This window comes from Drosophila pseudoobscura, chromosome 3 (genome assembly GCF_009870125.1).
Source record: "Drosophila pseudoobscura strain MV-25-SWS-2005 chromosome 3, UCI_Dpse_MV25, whole genome shotgun sequence".
In the NCBI taxonomy this organism is placed as follows: Eukaryota; Metazoa; Arthropoda; class Insecta; order Diptera; family Drosophilidae; genus Drosophila; species Drosophila pseudoobscura.
Window position 1 is genome coordinate 17,129,347 of NC_046680.1, and position 11,463 is coordinate 17,140,809.

Sequence of the window (11,463 nt, forward strand, 5' to 3'; positions counted from 1 at the left end):
TTACGGTATTTTTAATGCTTTTCAGTATATTTTGTCAATTTCATCAATCTATTAAATTTCATTTTCAACGGTATATAGAAATCCAATAAAATTATGTGGGCAGGGCTGAGAGATCTATCTAGCTAGTAATATTCAACGGAAGATCAAAAACGAGGAATATGTAAAAAATAGAACTTGAATTCGTCAGTATATTTACGGTATTTTTTTTTAAATGAGATGGTATGTTTCGGTATATGGTATATTTCTGAGGGTTGGTCACACTCTAGGTAACTACAAAACCCGGGAGGTAAATAAAAAATATTTATTTATTACACTTATCATGTTGTTGCTACTCCGTTCCTTGCGAATCCAGCGAACAATGGCATTCTATGCTGTGGCGAATGGGCGAAAGGCGGGCATCTATGACACTTGGGACAAATGTGAGCAGCAAGTGAAGGGCTTCAAGAATGCAGTGTATAAGAAATTTAACACACGCCAGGAAGCGGAGCAATTCATTAACATTAAAGGATCCTACGCACCCCACGAAGTAGCAGTGCCACTGGGACAAAAGCAGCCTCCGCCAGCCAACTGGGGCACTATAAAGCCACAGAAGCCTCAATATACAGAAGCATGGCCGGACGAAGATCACGACCTGGTGGAGGACGAGCTGGTAAGCAAGACAATATGTTCGGCTGCGATTAAGGCTTCATATTTTTGTTTGTTTTACTTCTAGAATGCAGCCATGAATGAAGTGGAGGGAGATGCGAAACCAGCTAGCAGCAGTAATCTGGTAACCAAGAACAGAACTTTAGTTTGACATGTATGAGTTAAACTCTCTTTTTCGTTCTATGTGGCGACAAAGAAACGCAAAGGGGACGACAGCGACGATAGGCAAAAGAAAGTACCTCGTCATGTATCCCGAGTTGCGGAAGCAGCTGGCCTCAAGCACGTCGGTGAATTTGTTTTTGAAATCGACACCGAGGGTTATGTCATTGTATACACAGACGGCTCTTGTATAGGAAATGGTCGTAAGGGTGCATGTGCCGGGTATGGAGTCTATTTTGGCGACAATCACAAGCTGTAAGTAAGTGGAAGCCACCGTCGGAAAGCTATTAAATTCTTTGCTAAATGCCCATGCAGAAATGCAGCTAAACCAGTGAGCGGACGCGTCACAAATAACGTGGGCGAGATACAGGCAGCGATTCATGCCATTAAGACAGCACGGGATTTAGGCATTGGGAAGCTTTGCATTTACACGGACTCTCAGTTCCTGATCAACTCTATAACCTTGTGGGTGCAAGGCTGGAAGAGGAGAGGCTGGATGTTGGCAAACAATCAGCCGGTAAAGAATGTAGTGGATTTTAAGGAGCTGGACGAGCTACTCCAAAACAAGGACATCAAAGTAAAATGGGTTTGTATTTCGCTTACATTGATTTTTTTTTTTTGTTATGTATTGTTTCCGTTAGAACTATGTGGAGGCCCACAAGGGCATTAAAGGCAACGAAATGGCTGATAAATTGGCGCGACAAGGATCCGCTCTGTACAAAGAACTGAATTTGAAATAATCATCAATTGGACATTACTTTTTAAATTTCGCGCTCAAACCAAAGTATTGAATTCAACCGTTATGGCAACACCAAATAAAATGAAATAGACTCATGTGCCGAGAAATCGGCAACAACATGTGCGCGGCTTGAGCAACATTTGCATACCCTGGGGAAATGGGTATTATAGAACTGAGAGAATGTTTGTCATTTCAGTCTCTGTTTTAAAACTATTTCAACGACATTTTATTGTCTTCTCACAGAGACCAAGAATAAGTATCAGGATCAGGATATATATACAAGATACTAATCAAATGATAAAAATCAATATGGGAAAAGGTCTTTACTAAGGTTTAAAAACAGTATCTTCATATACAAGCAAGAAATGACGTGACATTCCAACTTACTTACGTTGCCACTGTTTTCTGTTGACATTTTTGGTTTATACCTTGTTTTAGACACAATAAAATACACAAAAGATCTTAAAGTAGCTAATATCATAGAACCATTATTCATTAATGGGAAAAAATGATGTGGGTAGAGCTTGATGGCAATTTGCAAAACCTTAAACCGAATAAAAGTCTTTAATCTAGTTTAGCTAGCACGCATGCTATTCCCATCTTGTCGATGATGGGATCGTGATCCCTCGGCAACCTCTACACTTGAGATGCTGGATACCATGATCAGGACCATGATCGATACAACCAACCCCTTTAGTCAAGCCCTAGTTACTTACTATTTAACTTACTGTTTAACTTACTCGTTTTTCGCTTCGAGGATCGTTAAACTCCCCTGTTTAGATATTTTCTACCACGTAAATACCCTGTAAATACATAAGTATATCAAATGGCATACATTTTGTGATTGTATTTTATAGTTACACCCATACCAATAACCATAACTATACACATACACGTACACGTACACACAGATATACAGTATAATTAAATAATAAACTTATTGTAACTACCGTAGGGCAAAACGAGCCAAAAAATTAAGTTTATAAAATATTGAATTACCAATAATGCAACAGTCGTATTTCTATTTTGGATACAGCACTTTGGCATGCACTCGTAATGCGCCAGGCGCAGAACAAAATTAGTTGCAACAATTGCGATGTAACATTCTGTTTCGATCGCTGTTGGCTTGGCACTGCTTTTCGATCACTTATCACTTATCATCTTACAGCAAATAAATACATTAACAAGTCCATAAAATTGAGAGCAGAGCATGGATCGGATCCTGCCTTGCGAAAGGATACTGTCGTGGGATCTTTTTAGCAATCCACTAGTTGAACTTTTGAAGAATCCGTAGGATATATACGAGAATGCGAACCACATCGACGTACAGTGTGAGAGCGGCAAATACGTATTCCTCCGGACTGAACTGATATTCGTGATTCCCGCCGACGATCTGTTGTGTATCGTAGATGAGGAAGAAGCAGGCAATAATGGCCATTAATGACGACATGACTATATTTTCGGTGAGGCTCGGCATGAGCATGTTGCTCAAGCCAAAGATGATGATGCACATCACAAATGTGACTAGGACCCCGCCCATGGCGGTGTAGTCAACTTTCGTTTGAATGGCATAAACAGACAGGCCGATGACCAGGAACGCGGTTACTCCAACAGCGATAAGCACCAAGTTGGCGTTCATTACGCTGGAAACGCAGCCCAGCATCAGAGACATTGTCACAGTGAAGATTCCAAGACAAACAAGGTTTGTGGGATGAGCGCGTCGGACACCTTCTATACAGACTATCATGATCAGAACTATGATATTAAGGACTGCGGCCACTATGAGCACAACGGGATTCTTCTGCACAAACATTTTTGTTGGCTCGTGGTACAGAAAAAGGCCGATAGTTCCACAGGTGAAAAGCAATTGTACCTGCAAATGTAAGCTAACGTCAATCCCATTATTGATACTTGTTTTTATTGGAAGGTACTTACCAGCAGAATGGAATAAACCTTGCGAATGAAGCCTTTGCGTATGGTCTGGTCGTCGAAGTGTATGTTCTTAACCTCCTCCCCATAGACTTCCTCATACCCATGGGTAGGTACTCGTACTGTGATTTGTTCAGACTCCGAGAGCGGTGCTGCTTTAAACAGCACCGCAGCGTCAAACGCCTGAGATGTTGTTGATGGTTCTCTTCTCTCAGGCGGTGGCAACGGAATAGGAGGATAGCGTTCATGATTATTGAGGGGCTCTGCGATTAGCGGTTATCAATACAAATTTATAAATTCAATATGTACATACATACATGCATATGTATGCAAAATTCTGAGAACTGCCTTCCAGCTTAAAACCTCTAGAGGGACTGAGACTGTAAAGCACTATGGGCATGGAATTGTCTTGCATGGCCTCCAGCGGGACTTTTGTCTGCTCTGATAATGATGATTTTGTGGTCGTCAGAATGCATTGTACGTTTAGTCGCAATGAACTTTGCACAAGGCTTATGTATGTAGCCGAAACACCAACAAATTAGATCTGCAGGAACTCATGATCTTCGTTTGAGGGTGGTAACACGCACGCTCGATGGTGAATTTGCCCTTAAATCTAAATGATTGGAAGTACTTTCTGAACAAAATGAGAAGAATTGTTCATTTTGATAAACTTATATTTCAAATTGTTGTGGAAAGCATCCGTTATACTTCTGTGAATTCGACCGGAAATGATTTTATTGGATTGTAAACGTAAACAAAAAGCATGTGAAGGAGGTGCCAGCTGCCCTTGCAGCTTGCAAATAAATGCCATTTCTTGGAATTGTATATTCGTTTGGCTGTGTCGGTGAAATTCCTCTCATTTGCATACATATTTCTGACCGGGTACAAACTTACCGGTCAAAGTTGTTAGATCTACAACCAGCTTTCCTTGGTGGATAGTCATTATAAACAGTGTGTTGTTTGATTCAATGAAGTTCTTTTAATCAATTTTCCTTAAAAACTGTGGTCCTTTGTTCGGCTTTTATGATGCGCGAAATCGTTGATAATGTGGGCTGTGGGGATAGAATGGGGGACTTTATATTCAAAGATGCCAGATGGGAAGCTTTTTTGTGTAGTGCTGCCAACCCGGCTAAGTCAAACAGCATTCAACAGCTGTCTGCAACAACAAAAACACAAAATACATTACACATACATTCATATTAATGCTACACCAGCCATTCGTTTTGGCCAACATTGGTAAGTTTACTTGGTCCACAGCTTGCAACGGGTCTTAACGGGGCTTAAGCGGGTTCAGTTCTGTCTTGTCTTGTAGCCGAAAAGTAAAAGTAAACAAACCGCTCGCGTGCGTGCGTAATTGATACATAATGAATGTGGTTACAAAACTATTCAATATATTGGCTGTTTTCTCGTTGGCCCGAATGCCACTGATGAATGCCAAACCCTATGATCCAAATGATCCCAAAATAGCAGAATGCTGCCTTCCACCTGAGGGCATGTTCGAAGCTTTCTATCCGCGGGAAGTTGAAGGAATCCCGAATAGCGCCTCTCGTCCCGCTCATGGTCATGGTAGTTTCTTTAAACATCGCAATCCTGCGCTGGTGGACACAAAAAATGCAGCAGCCTATGGCTATCGGTTCGATGGAAAGCGGCGATTCAATTTTGATTAGTCATTCATAGCTAAAATGAATAATGAATAAAGAGAAAATGTAAATGGAAAATATGTTGCTTTTTACTATAACATAACGGAAAAAAGCAGTGACGCAGGGCAACAGTGGTACGTGTGAATGGCAAAAGTCAAGAGGAAGAAGAAAAAGAGTAGGGTGACCGTTTATGGTATTTTTAACACTTTTTAAAGATATATCTAAGAAAAAATGGTTCCATACGCAGGTTTTATTAATTTTCGCTCTCAAATCGTACTTACGTGTATCATTTATTCCAATGGATTGCATTTGTATTCTTTTCGTTTTTTTTACTTTCAAACAATACCTATTTGGCGCGCACCACTCGCATCCAGTCGATAGTAGCGCTGGCCGATCTGCTTTCTTCGAAACGGTTATTGGTTCTTTTAGCTCTCAATCTTCATCAATGCGTTAAAACTATGTGGGTAGAGCTAAGGGTTTTAGTTAGTCAGCATTATTCAACGGAATATCAAAATTTAGTAATAAGAACGACTTTTCTCTTACGTTTTATTTGTTTGACCTGTTCTTGGCAAAATCTAATAAGAGCAAGTATTTAAAATAGACCAGTCAAATAGAAAATAGTTTCATTAATTGGATAAAATTATGTGGGCATGGCTAAATGGTTTATATAGCTCATAATACTCGACGGAACATCAAAATTGAGCAATATAGTTTTTAATCGTTGACGGAGAACAGTTAACCTATTATAAGCCAAGGGGGTGTTTCAATTTTCCACCGAAAATAATTAAAATTTCATAATGTTAGCGCAGTGTAGGAGAAAGATATAGTGTGTTTTTATGTAAGTTCAGAGGAAATATTTACAATCGTTAATATTTTCCGCCATTTACCTCCAGTGTTTGAACTATTTAAATAGAGGGGGCATAAGAGGGCTAAGTTCGGTTTTTCAGCTATATTGTTGATGAGAACCAAAATTGAGGCAAAAACAATAAAAGCCAAGTATTTTATAAGCCAGTCAAGTAGAAAATTGATTCATTAAACGGATAAAACTATCTGGGCATGGCTAAATGTTCTATCTAGCTAGTAATATTAAACCGAATATGTAAAATAGAACTTGAGTCCGTCAGTATATTTACGGTATATTTTGAAAATGAGACGGAAATGAAACGGAATGTTTTTATTTACAAATTTGCTTGAGAATTGTTCGTTTTATTAGCTTAAAATGATTTCAAAGCCTAATTGGATGAGTGCAATAGGTGTGATTGCGCTCCTGGCAAGTGCAGCGCACAGCTATCTTCTGCAACAGCCGATAGTGCACGTCGAAATGGAGAAGGCCGGCATGCACAGGTCGGTAGTGTGAACTGTCCAACAAATAATTTTATGAATTGTATTCTATGTATACGACAGAACACTAACGTACAGAGTGCAGTTCGATTTTCCCCTGGCGGGCAAGGACTGTGACTATATGCTGCTGCAACCGCTGCCAGCAGCCGTTTACATAAGCACCGACGAGCTGGATGATTTGCAGCGCCTCAGAAGAGTAAGTTTGTCTGCAGTTCTTTGAAATGGAATCTTAGGCTTATCCTATTGACTTTCCAGCTAAGTGCCGTCTACCCGAAGTTTGTGAACATTGAAGAGCCAACTGAGAGGGCGCAGCCGTTCTCTGTGTTGTTGCGCGGCGTGCCGAAACTAATGGAAATTGTAACGCTTCCAATTCATTTTCGCTATCACGCACCGAGCGATAAGAGGTTCAGTGTTCTTGACTATTGTAAAGCATACTCGATTGCATTTATATTAACCGCAAACACCTTACAGATCCACCAGCATGGTAGCTATAGCTACGCCAGAACTCTATCTGAACTGTCCGATCGCTGATAGTGAGCTGGTTGACAATGAATTGGTTGCCCGACCTGATAAGCTGTACTGCCTGAACGCGCACAAAAGCAGATTTGACGAAAACATCGTCACAGATACGGAGCCGACAACCCTCCACAATCTGGAGCGTTGCAACTGGAAGCAAATACATGTGGAATACCAGCTGAGGGCGCCTCTAAGAGCAGAAATACCCGTTGGCAATACGAATGCATATGCTCCTGTTCTTTATGGCACCATTATACTCACCTGGACGATGGCCATTTGGACAATGCTACGCACACTGTCATCTTCGCGCCGCATTAATCAGCGACTTAACGAACAGCGGCAGTTGCAGCGAAAGGTCAAGTAACATGCAACGAAATCGGTACGCTTCCATTCCAATATCGAGACAGTTCTGAACGGGGCTGGAAGCAGTGGATAAAAGTGATTAGGTTCCTTTACTTCTCGTCAGACGAACAAAGAATTTAGTATTGTAAATATTTATTGGTATGCTCGGAGCAAGCAGAGACAGACGATGATAAGACAATTCAAATATTTAAACATATTCCGGACATAATACATATGAAACGTGCCACACATCGTAAACTTTATATTAAGCTTATCACAAATTGTAGTCATATTAAGCCTAGCATTAACATAAACGTAAACCAAAGTCTTTAATTATAACTAAAGCATATATCAAATATCGCTGATTTGCTAGACGCGTGTCCCGAACTATCTACCCATACAGAAATTGTATATTATAGTAACTTATAGAGCCATAATAGTGTAAACGAGATTGTGGACAGGGTCGAGGTACAGCATATTAAAAACGATTGTCCTTGTCTGTCGTGGGAGCAATGGTCTTGGAGTCGTTCTCAATGTGGTTGCGCAAGGTTATCGTGCTGGACAGGTTCTTTGGCTCGTTCCAGGACTGCACAGTGGCCTTGCCAAATATCACAAACAAGGTGTTGCATACTAAGTAAACTGCCCCGGTGATGAAGAAGACCGTACGCCATTGGCTCGGATCCTCCTCCTCGGTTAGAATGGCGCCGACCACCAACGGCGCGACAATAGATGTCACACCGGCAATTCCGTTGGTTACGCCCATCATAGGACCGGCAAAGTTGGGCGACAAATCAATGTGGTTAATGAGGTAACCACAGGAGCAGCCCGCATTGATTCCCACGGCAAGCGTCAGCAGTAGAATGGCCCAGGTCTTCTCGTCGGCGGTCATGTAGCCCAGTCCGATCAGGCAGGTCATCGGTCCCCACTGTCCAATCGAGTTGAAGAGCTTGCGGGCAGTCGTGGTCGAAATGACGCCTCGGTTGATGAGCAGATCCGATATGGGGCTGACCACCAGGCAGAGCACTCCCATGGCAAAGTATGGCAGGGAGGAGAGGAATGCATTCGATTTGACATCCAACTGCAGAACCTTGCTCATGTACGAGGGCATCTCGGTTAGCAGCGTGTAGAATCCCCAGGTGAAGCCGCAGTGAGCGGCCAAAAGTCCGTAAAAGGCTGGCGATTTGAATATCGAGATCCAGGGCACTGGCATGGACTGGAGTAGACGGACAAAACGAAATCAGACTATGCTTACTCTGGAATAAAATCAACTGGTGTGTTGTACATACCTGACTGCTACTGTTGCTGCCTGTGAGGCTCTCGATGTACTCCCGTTCCGCCTTCGTGATGTTGCGTGCTGTGGCTGGTTCGTCGGCAGCCTGCCAGAAAAAGAGCAACGCCCAGGCCAAGCTAAGGCCTCCAGACAAGTAGAACAGTCCGGGCCAGCCCATGCTCGACTCGAAAATGAATCCACTCGTGACCAGAATAACAGCCGTCCCGAACTGGGCGCCCGAATAGATGCCGGTGGTAAGGAAGCCCCGCTCCGTGCGCGGCACCCATTTGGCCAACAAGGTGTGTACACAGGGGTAGACAGTGCCTTGAACTAGACCGGTGAGGACCCGCAATACGCAGACACTCTCCCAGCCATTGGCCGCCGCCATGGGATGGAAAAATGACAAGACTCCGCCGATGGCGGTGGCCGATCCCAGAACTATTTTTGCCCCGAAACGTTTGGCCAGCAAACCTGAGGGAACCTGCGAGACGACATAGCCCCAGAAGAAGCTGCTCAGTATCAGGGACTTATCCGACAAATCCCAGCTGTAGTAGGGGGCCCCGGCAGTGGATTGTGTCATCGGTACGATGGCGGCCGATATGTCGACGCGCTGAAAGTAGTTGATCATCATGCCGACGAACAGGAGGATTGCCTGCCAGTGGCGAGCTCCAAATCCTCGTGCTATTGGAAGAATAAAATTAAGAATTGATTAAAGTCCTGTAAATGATTTCTATACTTAATTAACAATGCTTAACAGGCTAATGTGTGGAGATGATTTGGCACCACCCGGAGTAGCAGAGGTGTCCTCTCCCCATTTACGAAGTAAACCATGTCGGCGCGGATCGTCGTCTGGCAAAGTAATCTACCGATTGCCCCATTATATAAATTAACTGTGGGATTTGTTTGGTTTGTCATTTGCATGATTATTTCTAGGACCTTTTTTATTTTCAATTTACGTTTTATGGCCGTTTAACAATGTTCTGATAGTGCGTGCTGATGCCATTAATTAACGACTCCGACTGAATGCTTTGTCTTTTATTATATTATAATAATATTTTCATTATCATCACCGCAAGCAAATGAGGAAAAACAAAACAAAGCTCGCCTGTTTTCAATGGAAAAGTGGCCGCCGACCCAGCACAGGGTAGTAGTCAAGGGAGGGGCCTCGAAAAGTGTGAAACAAGCCATATTTCTTAACTGCTCTCCGGGCTTGTCCTCAATAGATCTGGAGACTTACTTTTATTCCCCAAAAATTATGTACCCTGCAGATGGGAAGAAACCTTAAGAATAATGTAAATATTTACATTGCCTCAAACGAAATTATCTTCTGTTTGTGATTTGTGTGAAGATATGTATATAAGATACGGGCATGATATATGCCAGCAGATGACTAATTTGCAAGTAAAACTAGACATCAGGAATGCAGCAACAATAAGATCATAGGGTAGGTCTGGAAACAGACATAGTGTGATCGTACTAATGATAGAAAGCACCATGTATTGTGGTATAAGAGCGAGCCGATCATTGTTGCATCACTTGGATTATCAACTACAATTCAGTCGTGTTCTCAACCGGCAAACTCGTATCAATAACCCATTAAGAGTTGACTAAAGGAAAAAAAATTCTCAGCTCGGCCACAGCGATTAAATACGAGTACACGGAAACAGTTCAGATAGTATCTTTGATTCATTTACGAGTCTATTCGCCACTAGTTTTTATTGTTTGGTTATTCCTGTGCTGTGCTTTGATTTACTCACGCCTTGCCATATCCGAAGAGGTATCGAAACCCATATCTACTTTATTATCGTATACGCGGATTACACTAGGGACAACACTTTGATTTAGAATTGGTCAGCCTTCTTAGGCGCAATTCCGATGGACGGCGAAACGACGACTGTTCCTGGGTTGGAGTGCACCTTTCGCTTTTATACTGATACCACTAAGAACAGAACCCATTTTTCCTGATTACAGCTGGGCCAGTTTTGAAGTGCCTGCGACTCTACGCGGATCGTTCGTTCATTATCTCAACCATAATCATAAAAAAACAATAAAACTAGGCGGGAACGAACTCTCATCTTGGCTTTTCTCCAGACTCAATGCAAATCACATATTGTATGAATTATGATGCCCATTGCTTTTGAAATAATTTCACAAATTGTTATTCTTTCGATCAATCTGTGTACTCAGCTGTTTACTCCTTATCGCTATCAATTCGCTTCCAGAATGTTATCTAAGTCGTTTGATTATCTCCCATCTGCAGTGTTGCTGGGCTGCATTGAAAAGCCCTTTTAATTTGAATGTCTAGAGTGTAATCTCTTCTTTTGTGCATTTTTTCACCGAAATTCGTCCGTTGTTTATCCAAGGCGCTTATTGTTATATAGCACTAATACGAGTCGTCGGCACTGGGAGTTCCGGGAATTATATATACAGATATGATATCAGGTGTAATGATTGTTTGAACGGTGGCTTCGAATCGAAAATGATGTAAGTTCTATAAAGACAGATCAATCCTTTTTGTTTGTAAGATGGAGGGCTTTAAAAATTCAAGACAAAAAGTTAAGAGCCAGGTCAGGGGCGAATAAGAGTTGAAAAGAAATAAAGTTTTCACGATCGGGAGTGACGATTGTAGCGAAGATTTGAATCAGGCGCGCAGGAAGCGCGGGCATCAAGGTTGCATTTCTTGCAGAGTGGCCAGACGGCACAATGTTGGGCCTTTTTGTTGGTTCGCTGGAAAGGCCACACCAATCGGGATTTTAGAATTAGTTTCTTAATTTAAAAATTGAAATTAAAAATAATTATCATTTTAAGATGCAGCGGCAGTAGTGTCCGCTGCAATCAGTGGAGCTTTGATTATTTTTTTTTATGCGAAAAACCTGCATTTT

At 42.0% G+C, this 11,463-nt stretch overlaps 4 protein-coding genes across 5 annotated transcripts; 2 read left to right on the forward strand and 2 right to left on the reverse strand.

Moving 5' to 3' along the window:
- The first annotated feature begins 147 nt into the window (after positions 1-147).
- Positions 148-1,676, forward strand: rnh1 (ribonuclease H1). The gene is made up of 6 exons (XM_003736913.3): positions 148-286; positions 353-649; positions 713-769; positions 842-1,059; positions 1,120-1,390; positions 1,446-1,676. Exons 1-6 carry the CDS (start codon positions 212-214, stop codon positions 1,542-1,544), a joined length of 1,017 nt encoding a protein of 338 aa, XP_003736961.3. The 5' UTR covers positions 148-211; the 3' UTR covers positions 1,545-1,676.
- Positions 1,677-2,533: 857 nt separating this feature from the next.
- On the reverse strand, positions 2,534-5,141 carry LOC6898744 (protein lifeguard 4-like). The gene is made up of 4 exons (XM_002138695.4): positions 4,665-5,141; positions 4,367-4,524; positions 3,479-3,735; positions 2,534-3,416 (listed from the first exon to the last, which is right to left on the reverse strand). Exons 2-4 carry the CDS (start codon positions 4,413-4,415, stop codon positions 2,811-2,813), a joined length of 912 nt encoding a protein of 303 aa, XP_002138731.1. The 5' UTR covers positions 4,416-4,524; positions 4,665-5,141; the 3' UTR covers positions 2,534-2,810.
- A 1,154-nt stretch (positions 5,142-6,295) lies between these two features.
- Positions 6,296-7,748, forward strand: PIG-X (Phosphatidylinositol glycan anchor biosynthesis class X). The gene is made up of 4 exons (XM_001361436.4): positions 6,296-6,456; positions 6,517-6,649; positions 6,709-6,857; positions 6,925-7,748. Exons 1-4 carry the CDS (start codon positions 6,332-6,334, stop codon positions 7,331-7,333), a joined length of 816 nt encoding a protein of 271 aa, XP_001361473.3. The 5' UTR covers positions 6,296-6,331; the 3' UTR covers positions 7,334-7,748.
- On the reverse strand, positions 7,448-10,613 carry MFS12 (Major Facilitator Superfamily Transporter 12). Of its 2 annotated transcripts, none has more exons than XM_001361437.4 (3): positions 10,339-10,613; positions 8,598-9,262; positions 7,448-8,524 (listed from the first exon to the last, which is right to left on the reverse strand). In XM_001361437.4, exons 1-3 carry the CDS (start codon positions 10,370-10,372, stop codon positions 7,790-7,792), a joined length of 1,434 nt encoding a protein of 477 aa, XP_001361474.2. In that variant the 5' UTR covers positions 10,373-10,613; the 3' UTR covers positions 7,448-7,789. The 2 variants fall into 2 exon arrangements, with proteins under 2 accessions (XP_001361474.2, XP_015040355.2); XM_015184869.2 differs by lacking the exon at positions 10,339-10,613 and adding an exon at positions 9,337-9,444.
- Between the last annotated feature and the right edge of the window lie 850 nt (positions 10,614-11,463).

What these genes read in the sequence shown, in the direction of transcription:
- rnh1 (XM_003736913.3), top strand. Translation starts at nt 212, where the DNA reads ATGAGATGGTATGTTTCGGTATATGGTATATTTCTGAGGGTTGGTCAC. An exon ending in ACCTGGTGGAGGACGAGCTG is followed by an intron (nt 650 to 712) that starts GTAAGCAAGACA and finishes TTTTACTTCTAG; the next exon opens with AATGCAGCCATGAATGAAGT. An exon ending in CAGCTAGCAGCAGTAATCTG is followed by an intron (nt 770 to 841) that starts GTAACCAAGAAC and finishes GTGGCGACAAAG; the next exon opens with AAACGCAAAGGGGACGACAG.
- MFS12 (XM_015184869.2), bottom strand. Translation starts at nt 9,412, where the DNA reads ATGGTTTACTTCGTAAATGGGGAGAGGACACCTCTGCTACTCCGGGTG. An exon ending in TCATCTCCACACATTAGCCT is followed by an intron (nt 9,263 to 9,336) that starts GTTAAGCATTGT and finishes TTCTTCCAATAG; the next exon opens with CACGAGGATTTGGAGCTCGC. An exon ending in GCAGCAACAGTAGCAGTCAG is followed by an intron (nt 8,525 to 8,597) that starts GTATGTACAACA and finishes CGTCTACTCCAG; the next exon opens with TCCATGCCAGTGCCCTGGAT.
- LOC6898744 (XM_002138695.4), bottom strand. Translation starts at nt 4,415, where the DNA reads ATGACTATCCACCAAGGAAAGCTGGTTGTAGATCTAACAACTTTGACC. An exon ending in AGATCTAACAACTTTGACCG is followed by an intron (nt 3,736 to 4,366) that starts GTAAGTTTGTAC and finishes CGCTAATCGCAG; the next exon opens with AGCCCCTCAATAATCATGAA. An exon ending in AGGTTTATTCCATTCTGCTG is followed by an intron (nt 3,417 to 3,478) that starts GTAAGTACCTTC and finishes TTACATTTGCAG; the next exon opens with GTACAATTGCTTTTCACCTG.
- PIG-X (XM_001361436.4), top strand. Translation starts at nt 6,332, where the DNA reads ATGATTTCAAAGCCTAATTGGATGAGTGCAATAGGTGTGATTGCGCTC. An exon ending in GAGAAGGCCGGCATGCACAG is followed by an intron (nt 6,457 to 6,516) that starts GTCGGTAGTGTG and finishes TGTATACGACAG; the next exon opens with AACACTAACGTACAGAGTGC. An exon ending in CACGCACCGAGCGATAAGAG is followed by an intron (nt 6,858 to 6,924) that starts GTTCAGTGTTCT and finishes AACACCTTACAG; the next exon opens with ATCCACCAGCATGGTAGCTA.